The sequence below is a fragment of the Pygocentrus nattereri genome, chromosome 15 (assembly GCF_015220715.1).
Source record: "Pygocentrus nattereri isolate fPygNat1 chromosome 15, fPygNat1.pri, whole genome shotgun sequence".
Taxonomy (NCBI): Eukaryota; Metazoa; Chordata; class Actinopteri; order Characiformes; family Serrasalmidae; genus Pygocentrus; species Pygocentrus nattereri.
Window position 1 is genome coordinate 28,805,416 of NC_051225.1, and position 20,344 is coordinate 28,825,759.

The following is a 20,344-nucleotide window of genomic DNA, read 5'->3' on the forward strand; positions in this document are numbered from 1 at the left end:
GCACTAAGTGGACACTAAATGCACTAAAGACTATAAACACATTTTCTGATACTGAAAAATGAATAATTTAACGTTTACTTTTCAGTACTGGTTTTTACAGAAAATAATGTAAACAAAAACATAGTCTTTGCTCAGTACCGTATGCAGTGTACTTTTGTCCATAGACAACGGTATGTCATGCAATATCAGAAATGATTTAGAACAGATAGCATGACACTAAACTGGTTGTAAGTTTCCGCTTCTCGTTAACTCCATTGGCATTGTAGTTTCAGTGCAAAAGTGAAGATGCAAATTTCCGAAACCAAATATGGCTTGGCTGATCGTCTACATTTGGGGCTAAAGAGAAGTTGTCTATGTTTTATTGTTGGCCGATCATCATCGCTTTAATCCCCCAACTCAGTATAGACTGACTAAACTCAGCAAAGCAGCTTTGTGATTGATCGTTTAGGTTCAGATTGTTCCTATAATGTAGGCTGTAAGATGTTCACCAGAGTATTTTTGTAAAACCACAACACCAACACCAAAGTAACACTGCACTCTACTTCTCTAGGAAGCTGGAAGAGGCTTTTAAAATAATGAGCTACAATTGGACTACTGATAGCTGAGACGATGCCAAAGCACACATGGAGCGCACTGACGCGCTTCACCAAACCTCACTGGCACAGGAACAGAACCTTCTTCCGTCACCACATGACTCACAGGGCCATGTAAATGATGTCCTCTGTGGATCATTACAGTAGCATGTTAAAAAGCAGGAAAGATCAGCACCAAGTCGTCACTACAGTCATTCGTTGGGGTTTTCTTCCATTAGCTGTTTTATGGGAATTTACCCCATTGTTATCTGCACATCTGTAGCATAGTCAGTGAGCACAGAATACAATTTCCCTGAACCTAGAAGCTGAAGCACCTGCCCATTGACCTCTGTTGTGAGAGAATTTTGAGTCAATGGGTTTTCAAGTCTTTTCTAAGAACAAGGAAACGTCTTAACATTATGGTAACTGACCATATGCTACAGCTGCAGCAAATACTGATAAGGCTGAAAAAAGCTGAAATATTCCTTTTAGCTTATTTTTTTCCAGTATGAGTGCCTACAGCATGCTTTTGTGCCAGCCTTAGGAACCTTAAGGAATCAAATACATGCAAGGATTATGCTAAAGCCTTGAGCACTTTCCCACATCCTCCACTTATTAGCTCAGTGATCCTATTAATGTAGCGTTGGAATGACCCAAAACATATTAACACTGAATAATAAAAATACATATGCCCAAAAGTATCTAGACACCCTTTATAATTAGTGAATTCTGCTACTCTTTAAGGTGCAACATTGCTCTGCACTCTCTTTGCACTGCTCTGCAAATGAGCCTAAGGTTATGTCCAGTGCTAAGCATTGGCTAGAGTGGTACAAAGCCCCCCAGCATTGTGCTGTGGAGCAGTGGAACTGCATTCTCAGAAGTGATGAAGCTCCATGCAGTACCTTTAGGGTAAATTGGAGTGATCCAGAACTAATCAATCAGCATCAGTCCCTGACTTCTCTAGCTTTGTGGCTAAATGCAATCAAATCCTCACGACTATGTTCCAAGATCTAGTATAGCCTTCCTAGAAGAGTAGAGGCTGTTTCTGCAGCAAAGAGGGACAAACCCACAACCAGTAGCTTTAATTTAAAAAGAAATGCTGGATGAGCAGGTGCCTACAAACTTTTGGTCCTATAAATCAGTGTCTTCCTTTTATTGTAATTCAAGAGGAAATATCATATTGCTATGTATAACTGTCATACTTACTCCATATCAGACAACATCAAGCTCTAAGAGCCACTTATTGAAGTTTAACCCATCATCAGAATCACTTTATTTCACAGGTGTTACACATACAAGGAATTTGTCTTGGTGAGTGCACACATGTAGGATGGCTAACATACTGAACACCAGACAAGACAAGCACACAGACTGTTGACCAATTTTTCTCTAAAGGATCAATAAAATAAAAATACAGTGAATAGAATTAAGTAATAATAATTGAGAGGGCATTACCAGGCAATTTTTAAAAGAGCATTTCTTTGCACTGCATGTGTAAGATTTTTATGATCATGCTTATAGTGATAAAAGAAGAAGAAAAGTTAATTATTCTTACTGTTTTTCATTTTGAGTGATAAGTAAGAACATAACATAAAATAAGGTAATTATTCATTATACATGACAAAAGGAAACAAGATGTATATAAATATATGTACTTCTTCTTTCTTCTGCTCCCTTTAGGGGTCGCCACAGCGGATCATCTGCCTCCATCTTGCCCTATCCACTGCCTCCTCTACTTTTACACCAACCATCTCCATGTCCACCTTCACTACATCCATAAACCTTCTCTGAGGTCTACCTCTTCTCCTTCTACCCGGCAGCTCCATCTCCAACATTCTTTGACCAATGTATCCACTATTCCTCCTCAGCACATGTCCAAACCATCTCAACCTGGCCTCTCTGGCTTTATCTCCAAACTGCTCCACCTTCACTATCCCTCTGATTTGTTCATTTCTAATCTTGTCCATCCTTGTCACTCCCAACGAAAATCTCAGCATCTTCATCTCCACCACCTCCAGCTCAGGTTTACTGTCTTGTAAACCTTCCCTTTCACTCTTGCTGCTATCCTTCTGTCACACATCAGCCCTGATACCCATCTCCACCCACTCCATCCTGCCTCCACCCTCTTCTTCACCTCTTTTCTACACTGTCCATTGCTCTGGATGGTTGACCCAAGATATTTGAAGTCATCCATCTTTACGACCTCTACTCCTTGCATCTTCACCTTTCCACCTGCCTTCCTCTCATTCACACACATGTATTCCGTCTTGTCTCTACTGACCTTCATTCCTCTCCTCTCCAGTGCAAACCTCCACCTCTCCAGATGCTCTTCCACCTGCTCTCTACTCTCACCACAGATTACAATGTCATCTGCAAACATCATGGTCCATGGAGCCTCCTGCCTGACCTCATCTGTCAACCTTTCCATCACCATTGCAAACAAGAAGGGGCTCAAAGCTGATCCCTGATGTAACCCTACCTTCACCTTGAAACCATTTGTCACTCCAACTGCACACCTCAATACTGTCTCACAATCCTCATACATGTCCTGCACCACCCTAACATACTTTTCAGCTACACCTGACTTCCACATACAGTACCACAGTTCCTCTCTTGGCACCCTATCATATGCCTTCTCTAGATCCACAAAGACACAATGTAGCTCCTTCTGACCTTCTCTGTACTTCTCTACCAACACTCTCAATGCAAAAATTGCATCTGTGGTACTCTTTCTGGACATGAAACCAAATTGCTGCTCACTGATCTGAACCTCTCGCCTTAGCCTTGCTTCAACAACTCTTTCACAAACCTTCATGGTGTGGCTCATCAACTTTATACCTCTGTAGTTACTGCAGCTCTGCACATCACCCTTGTTTTTAAAAATGGGGACCAGTACACTGCTTCTCCACTCATCAGGCATCCTCTCACTCTCCAGGATTTTGTTAAACAAAGATGTATATAAATATATAAATTACTTAAAAAAAAAAAAAAAAAAAAAAAAAAATACATATATACACACACACACACACACATAATTGTATGCATAATTATTTTTGCAATTTCAGCAGCATTAGCCTATATTTCAGTGATACAATTATTCAGCTTTTCCTCTATGTGGTGCTGGAAGTCATTCTTACCAACCATAATACCAATGCACACTATCAAAAGTGGGTGGGGCAGGTAGCTCAGTTAAAGTGATAGACGAGTCTGGGTTTGACGAATGCCAGGAGAGCGTTACCTGCTTGACTGCATTGTGCCAACTGTGAAGTTTGGTGGAGGAGGGATAATGGAGTTACTATGCAGCTGTTTCTCAGGGGTTCCTGTGGGAGGAAATCTTAATGGTTCAGCAGACCAAGACATTTTGGATAATTCTACGCTTCCATATTTGCGGGAACAGTTTGGGGAAGAATATTTTCTGTTCCAGCACGACTGAACCCCAGTGCACAAAGCAAGGTCTGTAAAGGTATGTTTGGGTGAGTCTGGTGTGAAAGAACTTGACTGGACAGAATCCTGACCATAACGCCATCAAACACCTTTGGGATGAAGCAGAACAGAGAAATCTTGTAGAAAGATTTCTAGAAGAGTAAAATATAGCTGCAAAGAGGGCACCGACTCCCTATTAATACCTATGGATTTAGTATGGGATTGTCATAAAAGCCCCTGGGTGTCAATACTTTTGTCCATACAGTTTTTCTGTGTTTTCTACATCTCTAAATCTACGTCTTCAACGTCTGTGCTGCACTTCAGCACCACGGACAGCGATTTGTTGCGTATGTAGTGAAAGACTCGCTTCTGAAACTCGATATTGATCGAACTTTATAGCAGCTGATCTGCACAGGTAGCATAATATTTTCTATTGACCTGCGACACTGTCCACTCTAATCTTTGTCACTGGACTTGCACTTGCTGGCGGGGGTTAGCTGGATTACCGAGGCTTCACGTCACCCTCTCGGGCTGCAGGCAGGTATTTATAGTGGGGATTTACACACTACGTGCGTGCCTGTGTGTATATGTATATGTGTGTGCGTGTGTGTGTGTGTGTGTGTGTGTGCGTGTGCGTGCGTGTGTGTGTGTGTGAGCAGCAGGGTGTCCTAAACGGCTCAGGAGCTTTTAACAGCCGCTCATCGCCTCCTCCACTCTTCAGTCATTCATGCCCGAGGAGCGCCGAGGCTCACGCTGTCAGCATGTCTCTGATTCCGCCACAGGTGAACATTCCGTGGAGGAACAACAACTTCACCCTGACCAGCAAAGACCCTCCGCTTTCCGACCAGGGCGAGACCATTATAGGAGTTTACCTGCTGCTGCTGGGTGGGTTTCAGCTTATCGAGCTTTTGTTTTTCCGCCGATTTCGTCCCGGTCGATTGATCTTCTTTAGAAATGCTTGTTTGGATGAGTTTAGGGTAAATATGATATTTGAGCGACTGTATGCTGTGACATGCCGGCCGTTTCAGTGCCAACAGCTTCAGTTTCAACAGCTGATTTCTTAAGGCTACTTAATTCAATTGTGTATATTATTGATACACGAATAAACGAGCAGCACAGTGTAAAAGTATCGAGTAAAAGTATCTGGTAATAGTTTATGAAACGATGAACATATGTGAATCAAACAGATTCAGTGCATCTATCTATCTATCTATCTATCTATCTATCTATCTATCTATCTGTCTGTCTGTCTGTCTGTCTGTCTGTCTGTCTGTCTGTCTGTCTGTCTGTCTGTCTATCTATCTATCTATCTATCTATCTATCTATCTATCTATCTATCTATCTATCTATCTATCAGTTGCATTTGTCACAATCATAGTAATCCCAGTCACATTCAGTATTGTTGAGGTCTGGACTCTGGTGGTCAGTCAATTGTTTAGAGACATTTAGCAGCTTCTTTGTTTGATTTGCACATTTTTTTCCTTTTTTGTCTGTACTTTTCTCAGTAACAGCTTCACAGTGAAAGGATAGATAGAAACACCTCTAGATTTTTACAGATCTGAAGCAGCTTGATTTTCTCCTCTCTCTCAAAGATCAGAGTTTTAAGTGCTGTTTATCTGATGAAAAAAGATTCTTAAGACCTTGAATTGATCTCAGAGTCACAGGGTCATGCTCATTTGAATCCTTCCTATGCTCTGGATTACCTGTAGTGCAGCTTTCAGGTAATTAGTGTTAGAGCAGTAGAAGCTTCGGGGTTCTCTTCATTCAGGCGCGTACTGTGGAAGACATGCAGCTTATTTGTGGTTCTTGTGAACAATGACTGGAGCTTGATGGCCCTCTCTGGGTTTGGCTTACAGAACAGTAAAGGGTTTGTTATTTGACTTTTATCTCAGAGAACTTATTATAGATCGTTTCAGTTTTCAGCATTAATCATTTTTTGGGATTTGTTGACTTATGCCAAACTAATATGTAAGTTACAGTCATATGCAAAAGCTTGAGCATCTCTGGTCAAATCACACTGCACTCTACACAGAACATAAATAAGTAGGACATTTTTCTGCCAATTTTTGTAAACAATATCTTTTCCCCCCTGAATTTAACATATTGGAAAAAATAAAACATATCAAATGTGCTATAACTTTTTCATAGGCCACATTTTATGTATTTTTCACAATATGTGAAATTCGGCAAACAGTAATTGTGCATTAAAATGTGCAGAAGTTCTATAAAGAGGACACATTTTCACAAATAATTATCTATTTATATTACAAAGAGAAAAAATAACCCTGGAGTCGCGTTCTTCTGTATATTTGTATTCAATATTTTGTGTTGTTAATTTGGCAGGTTGGCTGTCATGGTTTGGAAACAGCATTGTGATCTTCATCCTCTTTAAGCAGAGGACATCTCTGCAGCCCACAGATTACCTCACTCTAAACCTGGCCATATCTGACGCCAGCATATCCGTGTTTGGATACTCACGCGGGATCCTCGAAATCTTCAATGTGTTTCGGGACAACGGCTACCTCATCACATCCGTGTGGACCTGCCAGGTATGACGCTGTGGGCTAAAGCATGAAGATCAGAAGATGCCATATGGCACATATTTCTTGATATACATTTTTCCCTTGAGCTCCCTTAATGACACTTGTGTTTTATGTAGCAAAAACTGTCATAGTTCATTTTCACTTGACCAATTTCCAACCTTACATCACTCAATGTGTCTTTAAGACTGAGCTCTGTTTTGATTGGCTGCCATGTGCTGTGTTTCATTCAAAAGGCAGTTGGCACTGAAACACCTTATAACTTCAGAGTGAATGCATGGAACTAAACTGCTATAGGCTGAATAGGCTATATATATATATATATATATATATATATGTGTGTGAAAATATGTTGTTTTTTTGTGAAATAAAAAAACTACAAATTTAAAAATCAGTAGTTTTGAAACAGTTTTTACATACTACATCAAACTCTGTAATACCATGCAAATTCATATTTTCCCTGCATTTTAGAAATGAAAGAATTTGACACTTTTTGCAAACACCAGTAAAGTTTCAAACCTATTCACTCCCAAGCCTATATGGTCCATAAACGGAAAAATAATAAACAGCCCTTTTTGGATTTACTGTCCCAGTCTGGACAGTCCATATACTGAAACTATGCTATCTGAAATTGTTTTTTGGATGTCACTCGTTCTTTTACATTCTTCTGCCTTTTCAGCTTAAAACATCTTAACCCCGCCTACTCACATTGAAGCTATAAAGAGCGTTTCAGCCCAGATTGCTTTTTGAATAAGATGCAGTACAGAACAGCCAATCAGAACAAAGATCATTTAAATATATCAGTCTTAAAGTAACAAAAACAGCCTGTTTATTTCTAAGCGATAAAGAAAAATTGGTAAATGGCCTGGTGAAGTTGATTATAACAGTTTTGATGTAAGACCTTTCACAAATTTCATAAACAGACCCCTGAGGATCAAAAAATACAAGAAAATGCAGGATATGGGCCTTATTGGTTTTCAGAAACATCAAAGGCCTTTTCTTGCTGTCTGAAGCTGATTGTTCAGAAAGACCAGACAAAGTGATGTTTTGTTTGGATTTGGACAAAAATTGTCATTACTTTCAGATGGTTCTCAATTCATGGCTCTGCTAATAAGGCATTAGCACAGCTAGTCTCATTTAAAGAGAAAGCTAGATGTCCTTTTTTGTGCTTTAACACGTCTTTAAGTTGACTCAGGGTGTGGTGTTGGCAGTGCTAATGCATCCTAATTTCACAACCTGTTAAAAGCAAAGTGACGAAGGGACTTTGTGCTCATTGAAAGGTGCAGAATGGATCAGTGAATAATGACGTTTCTATGAATAACCCTGAGATTACAGTTCTTACCGGTGGATAGGTAATTTGTCAGTAGCTCTGTGTGTAATTTATCAAAGTGAGTAATGCTTTTTTCGTTCTGTACATACGATCTGTGAAAAAGTGATTAGCAGATGTTCTGAGCTTGAGTGCTTGGCATCTACACCATAACACCCGTGTATCAGAAGAGCTGAATAGTAAAAAAGGTTTTAAAATAACAAATGTAATATCTGAACATCATTAAAGGCAAATTTGACCAATTTTACAAAATTGCTGCATACTTTAATTGCAGACATGTAAATAAAGTCGCTCAGTGTGGTTTGATGTGAAATTATTTATTATAGAGAAACTCGGCAACTCACAGTGGTGGTGATATGCAGGGCTGCCCATAAGGATTCAGTTTTGACCATGTTGGGCCTTCTGGTATAAACTCGGTCTTTAGCAGCATCTGTGTTCAAAATTGAGAGAAGCAACATATATTTAATGTATAAACATATACAAACATATACGTAGTTATAACATATATGGTTAACATAGAGTTATATGATAGAAAACATATATTTGTTAACAACATGTAATATAATATAAGGTGTTTGGTAGTCCAAACATGTGCAAAAGACTCTCTACATATGTATACAAATGTACATAGCTCAACATATATGAAATACATTTAAATGTCATACTTTTAAATTAGAATATTAAGCCACATATCTCCATTGTGTCTTCCAAATACTTTCTAATGAAGAGAAAGTTAGTAAAAATGCAATAAAATCAATAAAACATGAGGTAAAATTAAATATTGTTCACTGAAACATTTAAATAATTAAATAATTTAAATGCAAGCAGGCATAGTAACAATTATAATGTATGCTCCAGATATTAAGCACATTTGTCCAATATTTGACACTTACATATATGTACACATGTATGTATATATAATCTGAAATATATGTCTGATTATGATTTATGTGTATATATAGAACTGTACCACATATACACATCTGAAAAATGTAAAACATTTTACAAAATTTTACTCCAGCAGTTAAAAGTAAAGTAAAAGTAAATAGCGACCTAGAGTATCTTACCCAAAAAGATTGGTACTAACTTTATTTGATGTGTGCACTGTACAGCGATTATCTACAAAAGTACAAATATCGGATTTAACTCTTGATCCGATATCTTGGTTCTCTGACTTCAGGTACAAGGCCCAAACAGTTTCTTTCCAGGGGCCCAGACATGTCACATTGATATGAAGCAGGGATCTTGATATCTATAGCACACATATAAAATCACCAGTAAATCTATATGTGTGTTCTGAGTTTTTATTTGTAATAGTAAAAAAGAGGTTAGTTTGAAAACAGTTTTCTTTAGACAACTTTGCCTTATATTATTTACATTATTTTGCCCTACATCTTTCTCTAAGATAAAAAATACAATTTAGGCTAAAACTTTTATTTCAAAACAATAGTAAAACAATGTCTCAGGCATTAGGCAGTGCATTCATAACCATTTCATGCTATAACTTTTTGTGCTTGAGCTTTTAGTGGAATTAAACTCTTTAGACACCTTGTTCCTATTACCCATTGCCTCCACTGGGCACAATTCTGACTCAGTAAGTTTCAATAGAATGCAGCATCTCACATTAAACTCAGAAAGACTTTGTTTATATCTGAAATTTTTCTTTATATCTCAATTCTGCAGAAATTTTAAAATATCATTGTACTTCCCCTTTAATTCCACAGCTATAATTGTTATTTATGGTCTACTGATTTTAGTTGAATTTCTGTTGCCCACCTGTGAATAGGAAGTGTAAAAAGTTGTGTCCTGGCTGATTTACACTGCACTTTTTCTACAATATTGAATTTGAAATTGATGTTTAATAGCAAATTGCTGAATTGCGCAAATAAGCAGATTAATCTGTTAATATGCTCTAGCAGTCAGTGTCTGGTGGCAGAGAGTCTGAATTAGGGAGGATTACATACTGTAGGAAAAGAATAGCCTCAGTTGGGTGATTCAGAGGTCGTGTGTTGGACAGAGAGAGCGCAAATATGCTTAGACTTGATCAGTCAATCTGCCATTAAGCCTCCTGAGAGGATTCACATCCCCACTGCATGCTGATTATCTTGTTTGTTGTGATGACAGACCTATGCCACTTACAGAGGAAATAGCTCATGTTTCTCATTTTAAATCCGTTCTGGCAGCACGGTGGCGTGGTGGGTAGCACTGTTGCCTCACAGCAAGGAGGGCCTAGGTTCGATTCCCCTGCGGGGTGAACAGGGTCCTCTCTGTGTGGAGTTTGCATGTTCTTTGGGGTTTCCTCCGGGTTCTCCGGTTTCCTCCCACAGTCCAAAGACATGCAGTCAGGCCAATTGGACATGCTAAATTGCCCCTAGGTGTGAGTGACTGTCTGTGTCTGTCTGTCTGCCCTGCGATGGACTGGCGACCTGTCCAGGGTGTATCCTGCCTTTCGCCCGAAGACTGCTGGGACAGGCTTCAACACCCCCCTGCAACCCTGATGGAAGTGGCTTAGAAAATGGATGGATGGTTTAGATCTAAACAAAATCACTCAGAGTGGTTTGGTGTGAAACGTACCTTTCTAGAGAAATTTACAGAATCAGATATTTTCACCAGTACTAGGAACCAAATGTCCTCAGATCTTCACTACAAATATGACCATTTCATTTGTTATTCAAAATGACCAGTGAGCTTACATGGGTCTTTTAAGGTTTTATATGTCCCGCTGCTAATGGTAAAACAGTGCTAGATTCCAGAAAATACATTTTCTTTGGAAACTACTTTTCCTTACAACGCCCTGCATGTACCTCTCCGCCCTGCACGCATTTCTGTTGTTTGGGGTGTTGCGCTGCTCGGTGTCAGCAAAACTCAAAGCTTATGTGAGCAATTTATTCATCAGAGGAGTTGTGATAGATCACAATTGCACTTTGCTGGTTGATTGTTCAGAATGGTGGTGAACTGCACTCTACCAGGATGCAAAAAATAAATAGAGAAAATACAGTACGGTGCGTGTTTTTCGGTTGCATTTACAGGTAGCAGATGTCCTGATGTTGTGGCTAATTGTTTTCTACCTTGGTATCTACCTCGCTAGGCTAGTAACAACAAAAGCGCACTAGCTTGTGCACATTGAATGTGGTTTTGAGAGAAAGTAATCCTGGGGTAATAGTACTAAAAATACATTTTAGGCCAAAACGTTACAACAAAACTATCACAAAACAATATCAAGTCAAAGTTTATTCATATAGTGCTTTTTATAACAGGTGTTGTCACAAAAGAAAAATCCGTATCCGAGCCCCCATGAGCGACAGTGGCAAAGAAAAACTCCCTCAGAGCAGGAGGAAGAGTGCTTTAGAGCATCCAAGAACCCAAAAAAGGGAACCCATCTTCCTCTAGTTGACACTGGATAGCAAGAATTTTAGAATACAAAACGGGGAAAAACAGGCAGAGCTATGGTTAATTAGATAGTCTGAGTTTATGCAGCAGCAGGAGGGTCAGTTCATGCAGGTGAGGTTTGCACAGCTTTGTACAGCATGAAACTCCCTGGTGGTCAAAACGGTGCAGATCAGCCAACAGAGATCTCTGGTGACTCTAGCAATCTGCTGGCTCCCATGTGGTGACTCAGACAGATGTCACTCAGGGGCTAAAATGAAGAGAGAGAGAGAGAGAGAGAGAGAGAGAGAGAGAGAGAGAGAGAGAGAGAGAGAGAGAGAGAGAGGGAGGGATTGATTAACATTGATTGTTGAAAATTGAGCGAGCTTCTAAGACTGAACTTTAGAGGTATGGAAAAACATTCCTACAAATTTCTTTGAAAAGCTGAAAGTGCATCTCCTTAAAAAGTATAGAAGCTATGATAAAGCCAAAGCATGGACACACAAAATAGTGAAAAAAAGTTTATATTTAGTTGTCTTCTATTATTATTCTATTGCTATGTTTTGTTTATTATAGTTATCTTTAAGTAATAGTTTTTTTCCTGATTCAAAAAAGTGAATATCTTGTATTTAATGACCATTTTGGCTGGAAATTAAATAAACAAGGTGGTCCCTGACTTCTTCACAGTACTAAGTCTCTTTAAAAAATGTAAGAAATATAATAAACTGTTGGTTTATTAAATACACAATTTTTCCCAGCACTGTTAGATGTGAGACACCTGGGACATTCCCCATACATTTAGCATCAGGCAGTCTCTAAATTGGCTTACTGGATCACAGCTTTCAGAGAGCACAATTATAATGTGTTTCTGAATCATGCTCAAACAGTCCATTAAGAACCAAGCGCTTTTACTTTTTGTGCATAATTGAATCATCTATTTCAGGAGATAAATTTTACAACCAACTGAGAGGCCCAACAAACAGCACAAGAAGTGCTTTTGAACAAATAAGACCATTTAAAATAGCTGAGTTTTCTAAGAATAATATAACCCTGTATTTAAAAAAATCTGTATGCTTACAAGTGCTGACATGCTAATAGAGTTACTGGTTTGCCTTTGGATTGGCTGCTGAATGAAAATCTCTCATTCAGTTATTTATCTCTCATAGATGTTTTTGTGCCTTCTACAGGTTGATGGCTTCTTTACACTGCTCTTTGGCCTGGGCAGTATCAACACGTTAACCACCATTAGCATCACCCGATACATCAAGGGATGCCACCCAAGCAAAGGTGAGGCGAGGAATTAGCAGCTTTGTACTAAATTGGCCAAGTAGGCAGCTCCTGGTACAATTAATTTCAATTAACGTTAACTAAATGAACATGCATTTGCTGTCATAAGGAAACCTCTTTCCTCCAAAACCAGCAGGAGAAGGAAAAACATTTGTAAAGCGACACTATGTAAGATTTGGGGATTTGGAGACCTCTCTGGTGGAACTATGTAATTGCTTCCCATGTGCGGAAGAACGTTTTGTAATGTCAGTTGAGCTTCAGACCCCCACAAGTGGTTGAATCTTGCATCAAAAGAGTATTTGAAGAGAAATTTTTACACTGAGTTTTTTAAAATGTGTAAAAAATAAAAAAAGGAAAAATATATTCATTAGTTTATTATGGCAGCAAATGTAATGCAGGTGTTTGCTGCTACAGTCCTTTTAGAATTACTGGCACCCTTGGCGAAACCTTTGAAAAATTTGATTTGAAAATACACCGAAATAATTTAACAAATTAAAAATAAACATAGAAAATAAAAAGAAAGAAAAGAACATTGCAAAACATTTTTCTCAATTATTGATCACTAAAAATTTTATGAACAAATTTCAGCATTTCATTTAGACATTATTGCATCATCTTAAGAACATGCTGTGGGTTGTAATTAAAATGTAAACATTTCATGACGAATTCTAAAAGCATACAACATCAACAGGTATGAAGGATTTTTTCCCTCTCCTGTAAAATCTAGGGGTTTCAGTCATTCTGGAGGCACTGTTCAGTTCAGAGTTGGCCACATTACAGTATATATGGCAGCATAATTTCATGCTTTGTGACTACCTTTAATGACTGTGCCTTCTGTTCACAGCACACTGTATAACGAATGCCACTATAGGTATATGTATCATATTCATATGGTTTGGAGCTGTATTCTGGTCTGGGGCACCGCTGCTGGGCTGGGGAAGTTACACAGGTCAGTATGACACTGGGACAGTGTTTGGACAATGTCTATCTGTACTCCCTATTCTCTGTATCAGAAGTCTACCTTATAGATCCACTATGCAGGTGTACAACTACAGACCTCCTCTATGGCAGTGTTGACATGGTAGTGTCTGTGGTGGTAGTGTGAGTATATCAGATATATCAACTGTCATTGCTAGGTTGAGAGTGGTCAACCACCCAAAATATAAAGTGAGAAACTGAGCCCTGATGATGTCTGTAGTGGGCCTAAACAGAAAAGAAATACATGCAAAATGTATTTATTACATACATTTGAAAATGTTTATAAATGGCCAATTTTTTTCACATATAAAAATGTACGCCCATATATTTCTTTTTTGTATGGGGTAATTCACTTGTAGTCCTGGAGGCCACAGTTTAAAGACATACCTAATTCAACTAATCTGTTTCCAGGTTTAGTGGGCACATATGAGCATAGAAATCAGCCCTTGGAGTCTAGGATAGAACACGCCTTCTCTGAAAAATGGAACACAACACAAATTGCACATGGCAAGAGATTAACTGCAATATCTAACTGTACACCAGCAAGGTAGTGGTTTCTAATATAGCAGCTAATGAGTTCATGTCTGTACATTGTAAGTATGCCATATAATGTATAAATGTTCCAGTTTATGCTTATGACCTCCAGACTCCTCACAATAAAAAGGAATTATGTCTGCATAGTTACAGTCTACCCAGTGAGGTAATACACAGCCTGTGCAGTATATGGGCCTTCACTATGGATCCAAGTTAAAAGTGGCACAAATACAGAACTGGCCTGCCCTGCTGAATCCCTGCTGTGCTTAAATATGATGATTGTGGGAAGTAGAAAGGAACTTTTCTCCTGATTACTTTTATTCTGACTTAAATAGTATTCAACATATTGCATAACTTTAACCTGTTTCTGCAGGCTCCATGGTGGCCAATGCACTGGCGGAAAATGATTCAGAGATTTTTTTAATACAGTAAAATTACATATTATTTTCTCTTAACTCTGTTGTGAGATTAACTAGGACACTGTCGTCTCTCTGTGTGAGAAATGTTGTGAGTGCGTTGAGCTGCTAGTGAGCAATGATATGTGAAAGGAGAAGAGTGAGGCTGCTGTGAAGCTGCAGCATTTCCTCATATCAAAAAATCATCTACAACTGCCATAATAAAAATGGCATTTAAACACAATTAAATCACTTTGAATAAATAATAACTTGCATGCTCACTTATGAAAATGAAAGTTCAGTTTGTGTTTTTTTTTAAAGTTTTTTAAAAATGTGCAAATGATATACATTTCGAACTATGTTCTGTCCATGTTATTGAAGAAAAATGCATGATAGTGCATGATGAACTGAGGGATGCCTACAACAGGGGGTTAAATAATATTAGAGATATTTTAATATTAATAATAAAGATATTTTAGCTTTTTTGTATACCTTTTCATTTATTTTGAAATTAAGTGACTTTGTAAAATGTGTCCTTCTACAGATCGAGGGTATGGTACGTGTGAGATTGACTGGGCTAAAGCAAATTACTCCACTATTCACAAATCCTACATCATCACCATCCTCATCTTCTGTTTCGTCGTCCCTGTGCTGGTCATGCTCTTCTCCTACGTGTCCATCATCAACACGGTGAAGAGAGGAAACGCCATGTCTGCAGAGGGCGACCTGACAGACAGACAGAGGAAGATTGAGAGGGACGTCACCATTGTGAGTGCAATTTGTTCATCAGTGTTCTTCCTCTTCTATTTAATAAAGTGAGACATGGATATTGTATGTGTCTGAGCAGATAGTAAGTACGTAGTAAGCAGATAGATTAATAAAAAAATTTATACAAAATGACCTAAACATCTACTAAAAGCAGTAATTCAGAGAAAATTACATCAAGTTTCTCTTATCCCAAATGTAGTTGATCAGTCAAGATATGTTTGGTGTCTGAAGTTTGCTTTTTTAGTTTTTCTGCAACAGTGAGTTCAGTGTGGCTAATAAGTAATGGAGGCCACACTAATTAGCATTATGCTAACTGCACATAGCATCATACAAACTGCATGCCAAATCATCACACACTCACCACAGACTGTGTCAATAGACTTATGTGGTTTCTAACACCATATGGACATAAAATGGACCAAAATTGGACAAAAGCATACAAATAGTAAAGATGCTACTACTGTTTAGTTATATGATATACAGAAACATGTGGTGTTAGAAACCATGAAAGTCTAATTGGGATTACTTAACAGCTGTAGACAGTTTGAGACTGTGACTGTGAGTGTTTGGTGATTTAGGTTTGCCCAATGCTAATTAGGGAGGTATAAACTTGACTTAATCGTTAACTAAATTAGCCAAACTTAGGGAGACCATGTAATTTGTCACAAACAAAGACACTGGGAACAGAACGGTGGCAAGTTTCAGACTGTAGAAAGCAAATATCAAGACACTTCCATTTCAAAATAATAGCACCTACAGTTAACGGGGCAGATCTAGCAGTGCAGAAATTATGAATTTCTTGGGGCAAAGACAGCATCCTATGGCAATGCCATGTTTAATGTCACTGAGCTCTTCAGTATGACCGATTCTGCTGACAGTTTTTGTTTATATATACTCAATTTTAGCTAAAAAATAATAACTTTCAAAATAATAGCACCTACAGTTGACGGGGCAGATCTAGCAGTGCAGAAATTATGAATTTCTTGGGGCAAAGGCAGCATCCTATGGCAGTGCCATGTTTAATGCCACTGAGCTCTTCAGTATGACCCATTCTGCTGACAGTTTTTGTTTATATATACTCAATTTTATACACTTGTTAGCAATGGATGTGGCCAAAATACCTGAACTCAATAATTAGGAACACATATGTCCACATACGTTTGGCTATGTAGTGAATCTTGACTAATCAAATATATCTGAAGTAAGCAGTAAATTCTCACTAACCTGTGCCCAAAAATCCAGAAATAAATGGCCTAATCCAATGGAAATTTTTCTTTGAATTCTGTTGGAGTAATCCAGTTGTCTGGCACTCTCTGTATTTCAGGTGTCTATAGTAATTTGCACCGCTTTCATCCTGGCTTGGTCACCGTATGCTGTAGTTTCCATGTGGTCAGCCTGGGGCTTTCATGTTCCCAGCCTGACTAGCATCTTCACCCGCCTCTTCGCCAAGTCGGCCAGCTTCTACAACCCCCTCATATACTTCGGCCTCAGCTCCAAATTCCGCAAGGACGTGAGCATTCTGTTGCCCTGTGCCAGAGAGGGCAAAGATGGAGTCCGGCTCAAACGCTACAAACACATCAAGGGGAAAGGAGACGGGCCATCCCCGGATGTTCTGCGCCACAGGCCTAGAGTTGAGGGAGAGGAGAGGCATGGTCCAGCCCACCAAAACATGGAAAAGAAGCCCCAGCCTGGTAGAGAACCACCCAACCCTGCCCCCAGCCCTGACTCCGGGGTGGGAAGCCGCCCCCCGACACCTCCACCTGCCAATCAGGAGGTGTTCTTCATTGAGGTGCCCCAGGCATCCGACACTTCAGAGTATGAGTGTGACAGACTGTAGGATGCTTGTTTCATTTGTAATTTTCTTTTTCCAGGTTTTATATGAACAATAATTGGATTTTCCCAGACAAAAATGAATTACTTGAGATGTAGATCAGAAAGGATATTTTTGTATGAGATGTCTGTAAGCATTAAAATGTGAAAATAAAGGTTCTATTCCAGGTTTACCTCATTCTCTCCATCCATCTTTTCTATTCATGTCATACAGAAACCTTTTTGGAATTATTTTCAAGTTCTAGCTGTTGAAAATGGACGATTTAAATCTATTCCCATCTTACGAAGGCTTTCCCTGTGTCTGCAGTATAAGTCACACTGGTGTTCTTCAGCATTACTGCAGAAAAAAGAGAACAATTGACATCAAGGTAATTATACTTACTATAATTATATAGTTACTATAAATATACTGTAGGGTAATATCCTATACATTACTATACTTCAGTATTATTTTGGATGACTTGTATGGCAAATTTATAACATCATGAATATTCCTGATACATGATATGCAACATAATATCTAGGTTTGATAAACTGTGAAAAAACATCAGACGTGCCACATTTAAAATATATTATATTGGAAAAAATTTTCTTTCTACATTTCACATACTGCACTTCATTATAACATGAATAATTATGCTCTCTTTGCAATGAAACATAATGATATATTTGACATGCTTTGACAAAGCATATTGTGACGTTATCATGATATAAAGACATTAATTTAAAAATATTAATATACTCATATTTCTCATGTGTTATAAATCTGTTGATACTATAAGAAAAATTTAGCATTTTGCTGTCTAACTATGCCCAGTCTGTGAGCAGCACAGCACCACCTGGAACAGTAGTGCCTTCTACAAGGGCCTAACCAGAAATACCTGTCAGTCTTGAGATTTGAACCAACACTGTAAAAATAAATAAATACACTGCTCAACAAAATAAAGGGAACACTCAAATAACACATCCTAGATCTGAATGAATGAAATATTCTCATTGAATGTGCTGACAACAAAATCACACAAAAATCATCAATGGAAATCAAATTTATTAACCAATGGAGGCCTGGATTTGGAGTCAGACACAAAATTAAAGTGGAAAGACACAGTACAGGCTGATCCAACTTTGATGTAATGTCCTTAAAACAAGTCAAAATGTAGCTCAGTATTGTGTGTGGCCTCCACGTGCCTGTATGACCCCCCTACAACGCCTGGGCATGCTCCTGATGAGGTGGCGGATGGTCTCCTGAGGAATCTCCTCCCAGACCTGGACTAAAGCATCCGCCAACTCCTGGACAGTCTGTGGTGCAACATGGCGTTGGTGGATGGAGCGAGACATGATGTCCCAGATGTGCTCACTCCGATTCAGGTCTGGGGAACGGACGGGCCAGTCCATAGCTTCAATGCCTTCATCTTGCAGGAACTGCTGACACACTCCAGCCACATGAGGTCTAGCATTGTCCTGCATTAGGAGGAACCCAGGGCCAACCGCACCAGCATATGGTCTCATATGGTCTCACACTCACAGTGTGAACCTGCTTCCTGTGAAGAGCACAGGGCGCCAGTGGCGAATTTGCCATTCCTGGTGTTCTCTGGCAAATGCCAAGCGTCCTGCACGGTGTTGGGCTGTGAGCACAACACCCATCTGTGGATGTCGGGCCCTCATACCATCCTCATGGAGTCGGTTTCTAACCGTTTGTGCAGACACATGCACGTTTGTGACCTGCTGGAGGTCATTTTGCAGGGCTCTGGCAGTGCTCCTCCTGTTCCTCCTTGCACAAAGGCGGAGGTAGCGGTCCTGCTGCTGGGTTGTTGCCCTCCTACGGCCTCCTCCACTTCTCCTGGTGTACTGGCCTGTCTCCTCGTAGCGCCTCCAGCCTCTGGACACTACGCTGACAGACACAGCAAACCTTCTTGCCACAGCTTGCATTGATGTGCCATCCTGGATGAGCTGCACTACCTGAGCCACTTGTGTGGGTTGTAGAGTCTGTCTCATGCTATCACGAGTGTGAAAGCACCACCAACATTCAAGAGTGACCAAAACATCAGCCAGAAAGCATGAGTACTGAGAAGTGGTCTGTGGTCCCCACCTGCAGAACCACTCCTTTATTGAGTGTGTCTTGTTAATTTCCAATAATTTCCAATAATGTGAAATTGATTTTCAATCAGTGTTGCTTCCTAAGTGGACAGTTAGATTTCACAGAAGTTTGATTTAGTTGGAGTTATATTGTGTTATATAAGTGTTAATTTATTTTTTTGAGCAGTGCAAATAAAAAATATATTTTTCACAATGATAACCAACTGGTTGATGGCTCACATCTCACTCCCAAAATGAAACACCTTTCTTTAAGTTGAGACACAAGTTCAAAATTCCAGCCAAAACCATGTCTGGGTAAAATGAGATTGCACACAACCTTTAGTGTGTGGACCAGTACTGCACATGAGTCACTGCATCACATCACTGCATGTTTAAAAATAGATACTTTTTCACTTACTCTCAAGTATGTATTTTTCTGCTTTTAATTAATAGGATTTTTGACTCAGTAGCCAGACTTTTACTTAAGCATAATTTCTCTATAGTTTTTCACCCTTGGTTGCCACCATATGAAATGAACCAAGCTCTGCTGGTTAAAGCATCCGTTCAACCAACCAACCAACCAACCAACCAACCAACCAACCAACCAACCAACCAACCAACCAACCAACAGACAAAAAACCCCAAAAATGTTCAGACATGATTTTTTAAATTTGCTGACACTGTTATCTCTAAAAATTACAGACAATACTGGCTTGAGTAGGAAGGTCTGACTCCAAAACAAGAGATATTTGAAGTTACTGTAAAACACTTGTCATGTACAGTGAAATTGTAAACACATCATTATGTGGCAATAGAACAATGCTTCATAAGAAGCCTGTTTAGATCTGACTTTTACACCACTGTAATAATGCTAGTTTCTATAAGCACCCTTATAGGAATCTCAATATTATGCTAGTAGCATGCTACCAGTGGTGCCATTTGAATCTTCTAGCTACTTGTAATAGACATTCTGGTCATTTGTTTTGTCCTTCAGTAGTGATTTGAGGTTTAATCTTATCATGTTCTACTCATGTTATAGTGGATAAAAAGTGCGATGCTGCTGTGAAATATACTGTGATTGTTCTGTTAGCTTGCTGTAGCATTCGGTAATGGAACATGTAAACATTTGAGCGCGACTTGTAGTTAGCTAGACAGCTCATTTCATTCATTCATTTCTGTAGTTGTAAAGGGCCTCTCAATGTGATGCTACAGTGTCTGAACTGTTGATAGGTGCTATTTTTTAGTTTT

General features: G+C 39.1%; 1 protein-coding gene across 1 annotated transcript; it reads left to right on the forward strand.

The window, feature by feature from the left end:
- The first annotated feature begins 4,730 nt into the window (after positions 1–4,730).
- opn6a (opsin 6, group member a) lies at positions 4,731–17,193 on the forward strand. The gene is made up of 6 exons (XM_017725658.2): positions 4,731–4,880; positions 6,339–6,544; positions 12,416–12,515; positions 13,360–13,464; positions 14,967–15,190; positions 16,515–17,193. Exons 1-6 carry the CDS (start codon positions 4,757–4,759, stop codon positions 17,025–17,027), a joined length of 1,272 nt encoding a protein of 423 aa, XP_017581147.1. The 5' UTR covers positions 4,731–4,756; the 3' UTR covers positions 17,028–17,193.
- Positions 17,194–20,344: the final 3,151 nt, after the last annotated feature.

Bases quoted from the DNA above. Each gene is read 5' to 3' on its own strand.
- opn6a (XM_017725658.2), top strand. From the start codon at position 4,757: ATGTCTCTGATTCCGCCACAGGTGAACATTCCGTGGAGGAACAACAAC. The intron at 12,516-13,359 runs GTGAGGCGAGGA...TTCTGTTCACAG, and splicing joins GGGATGCCACCCAAGCAAAG to CACACTGTATAACGAATGCC. The intron at 13,465-14,966 runs GTCAGTATGACA...GTCCTTCTACAG, and splicing joins GGGCTGGGGAAGTTACACAG to ATCGAGGGTATGGTACGTGT.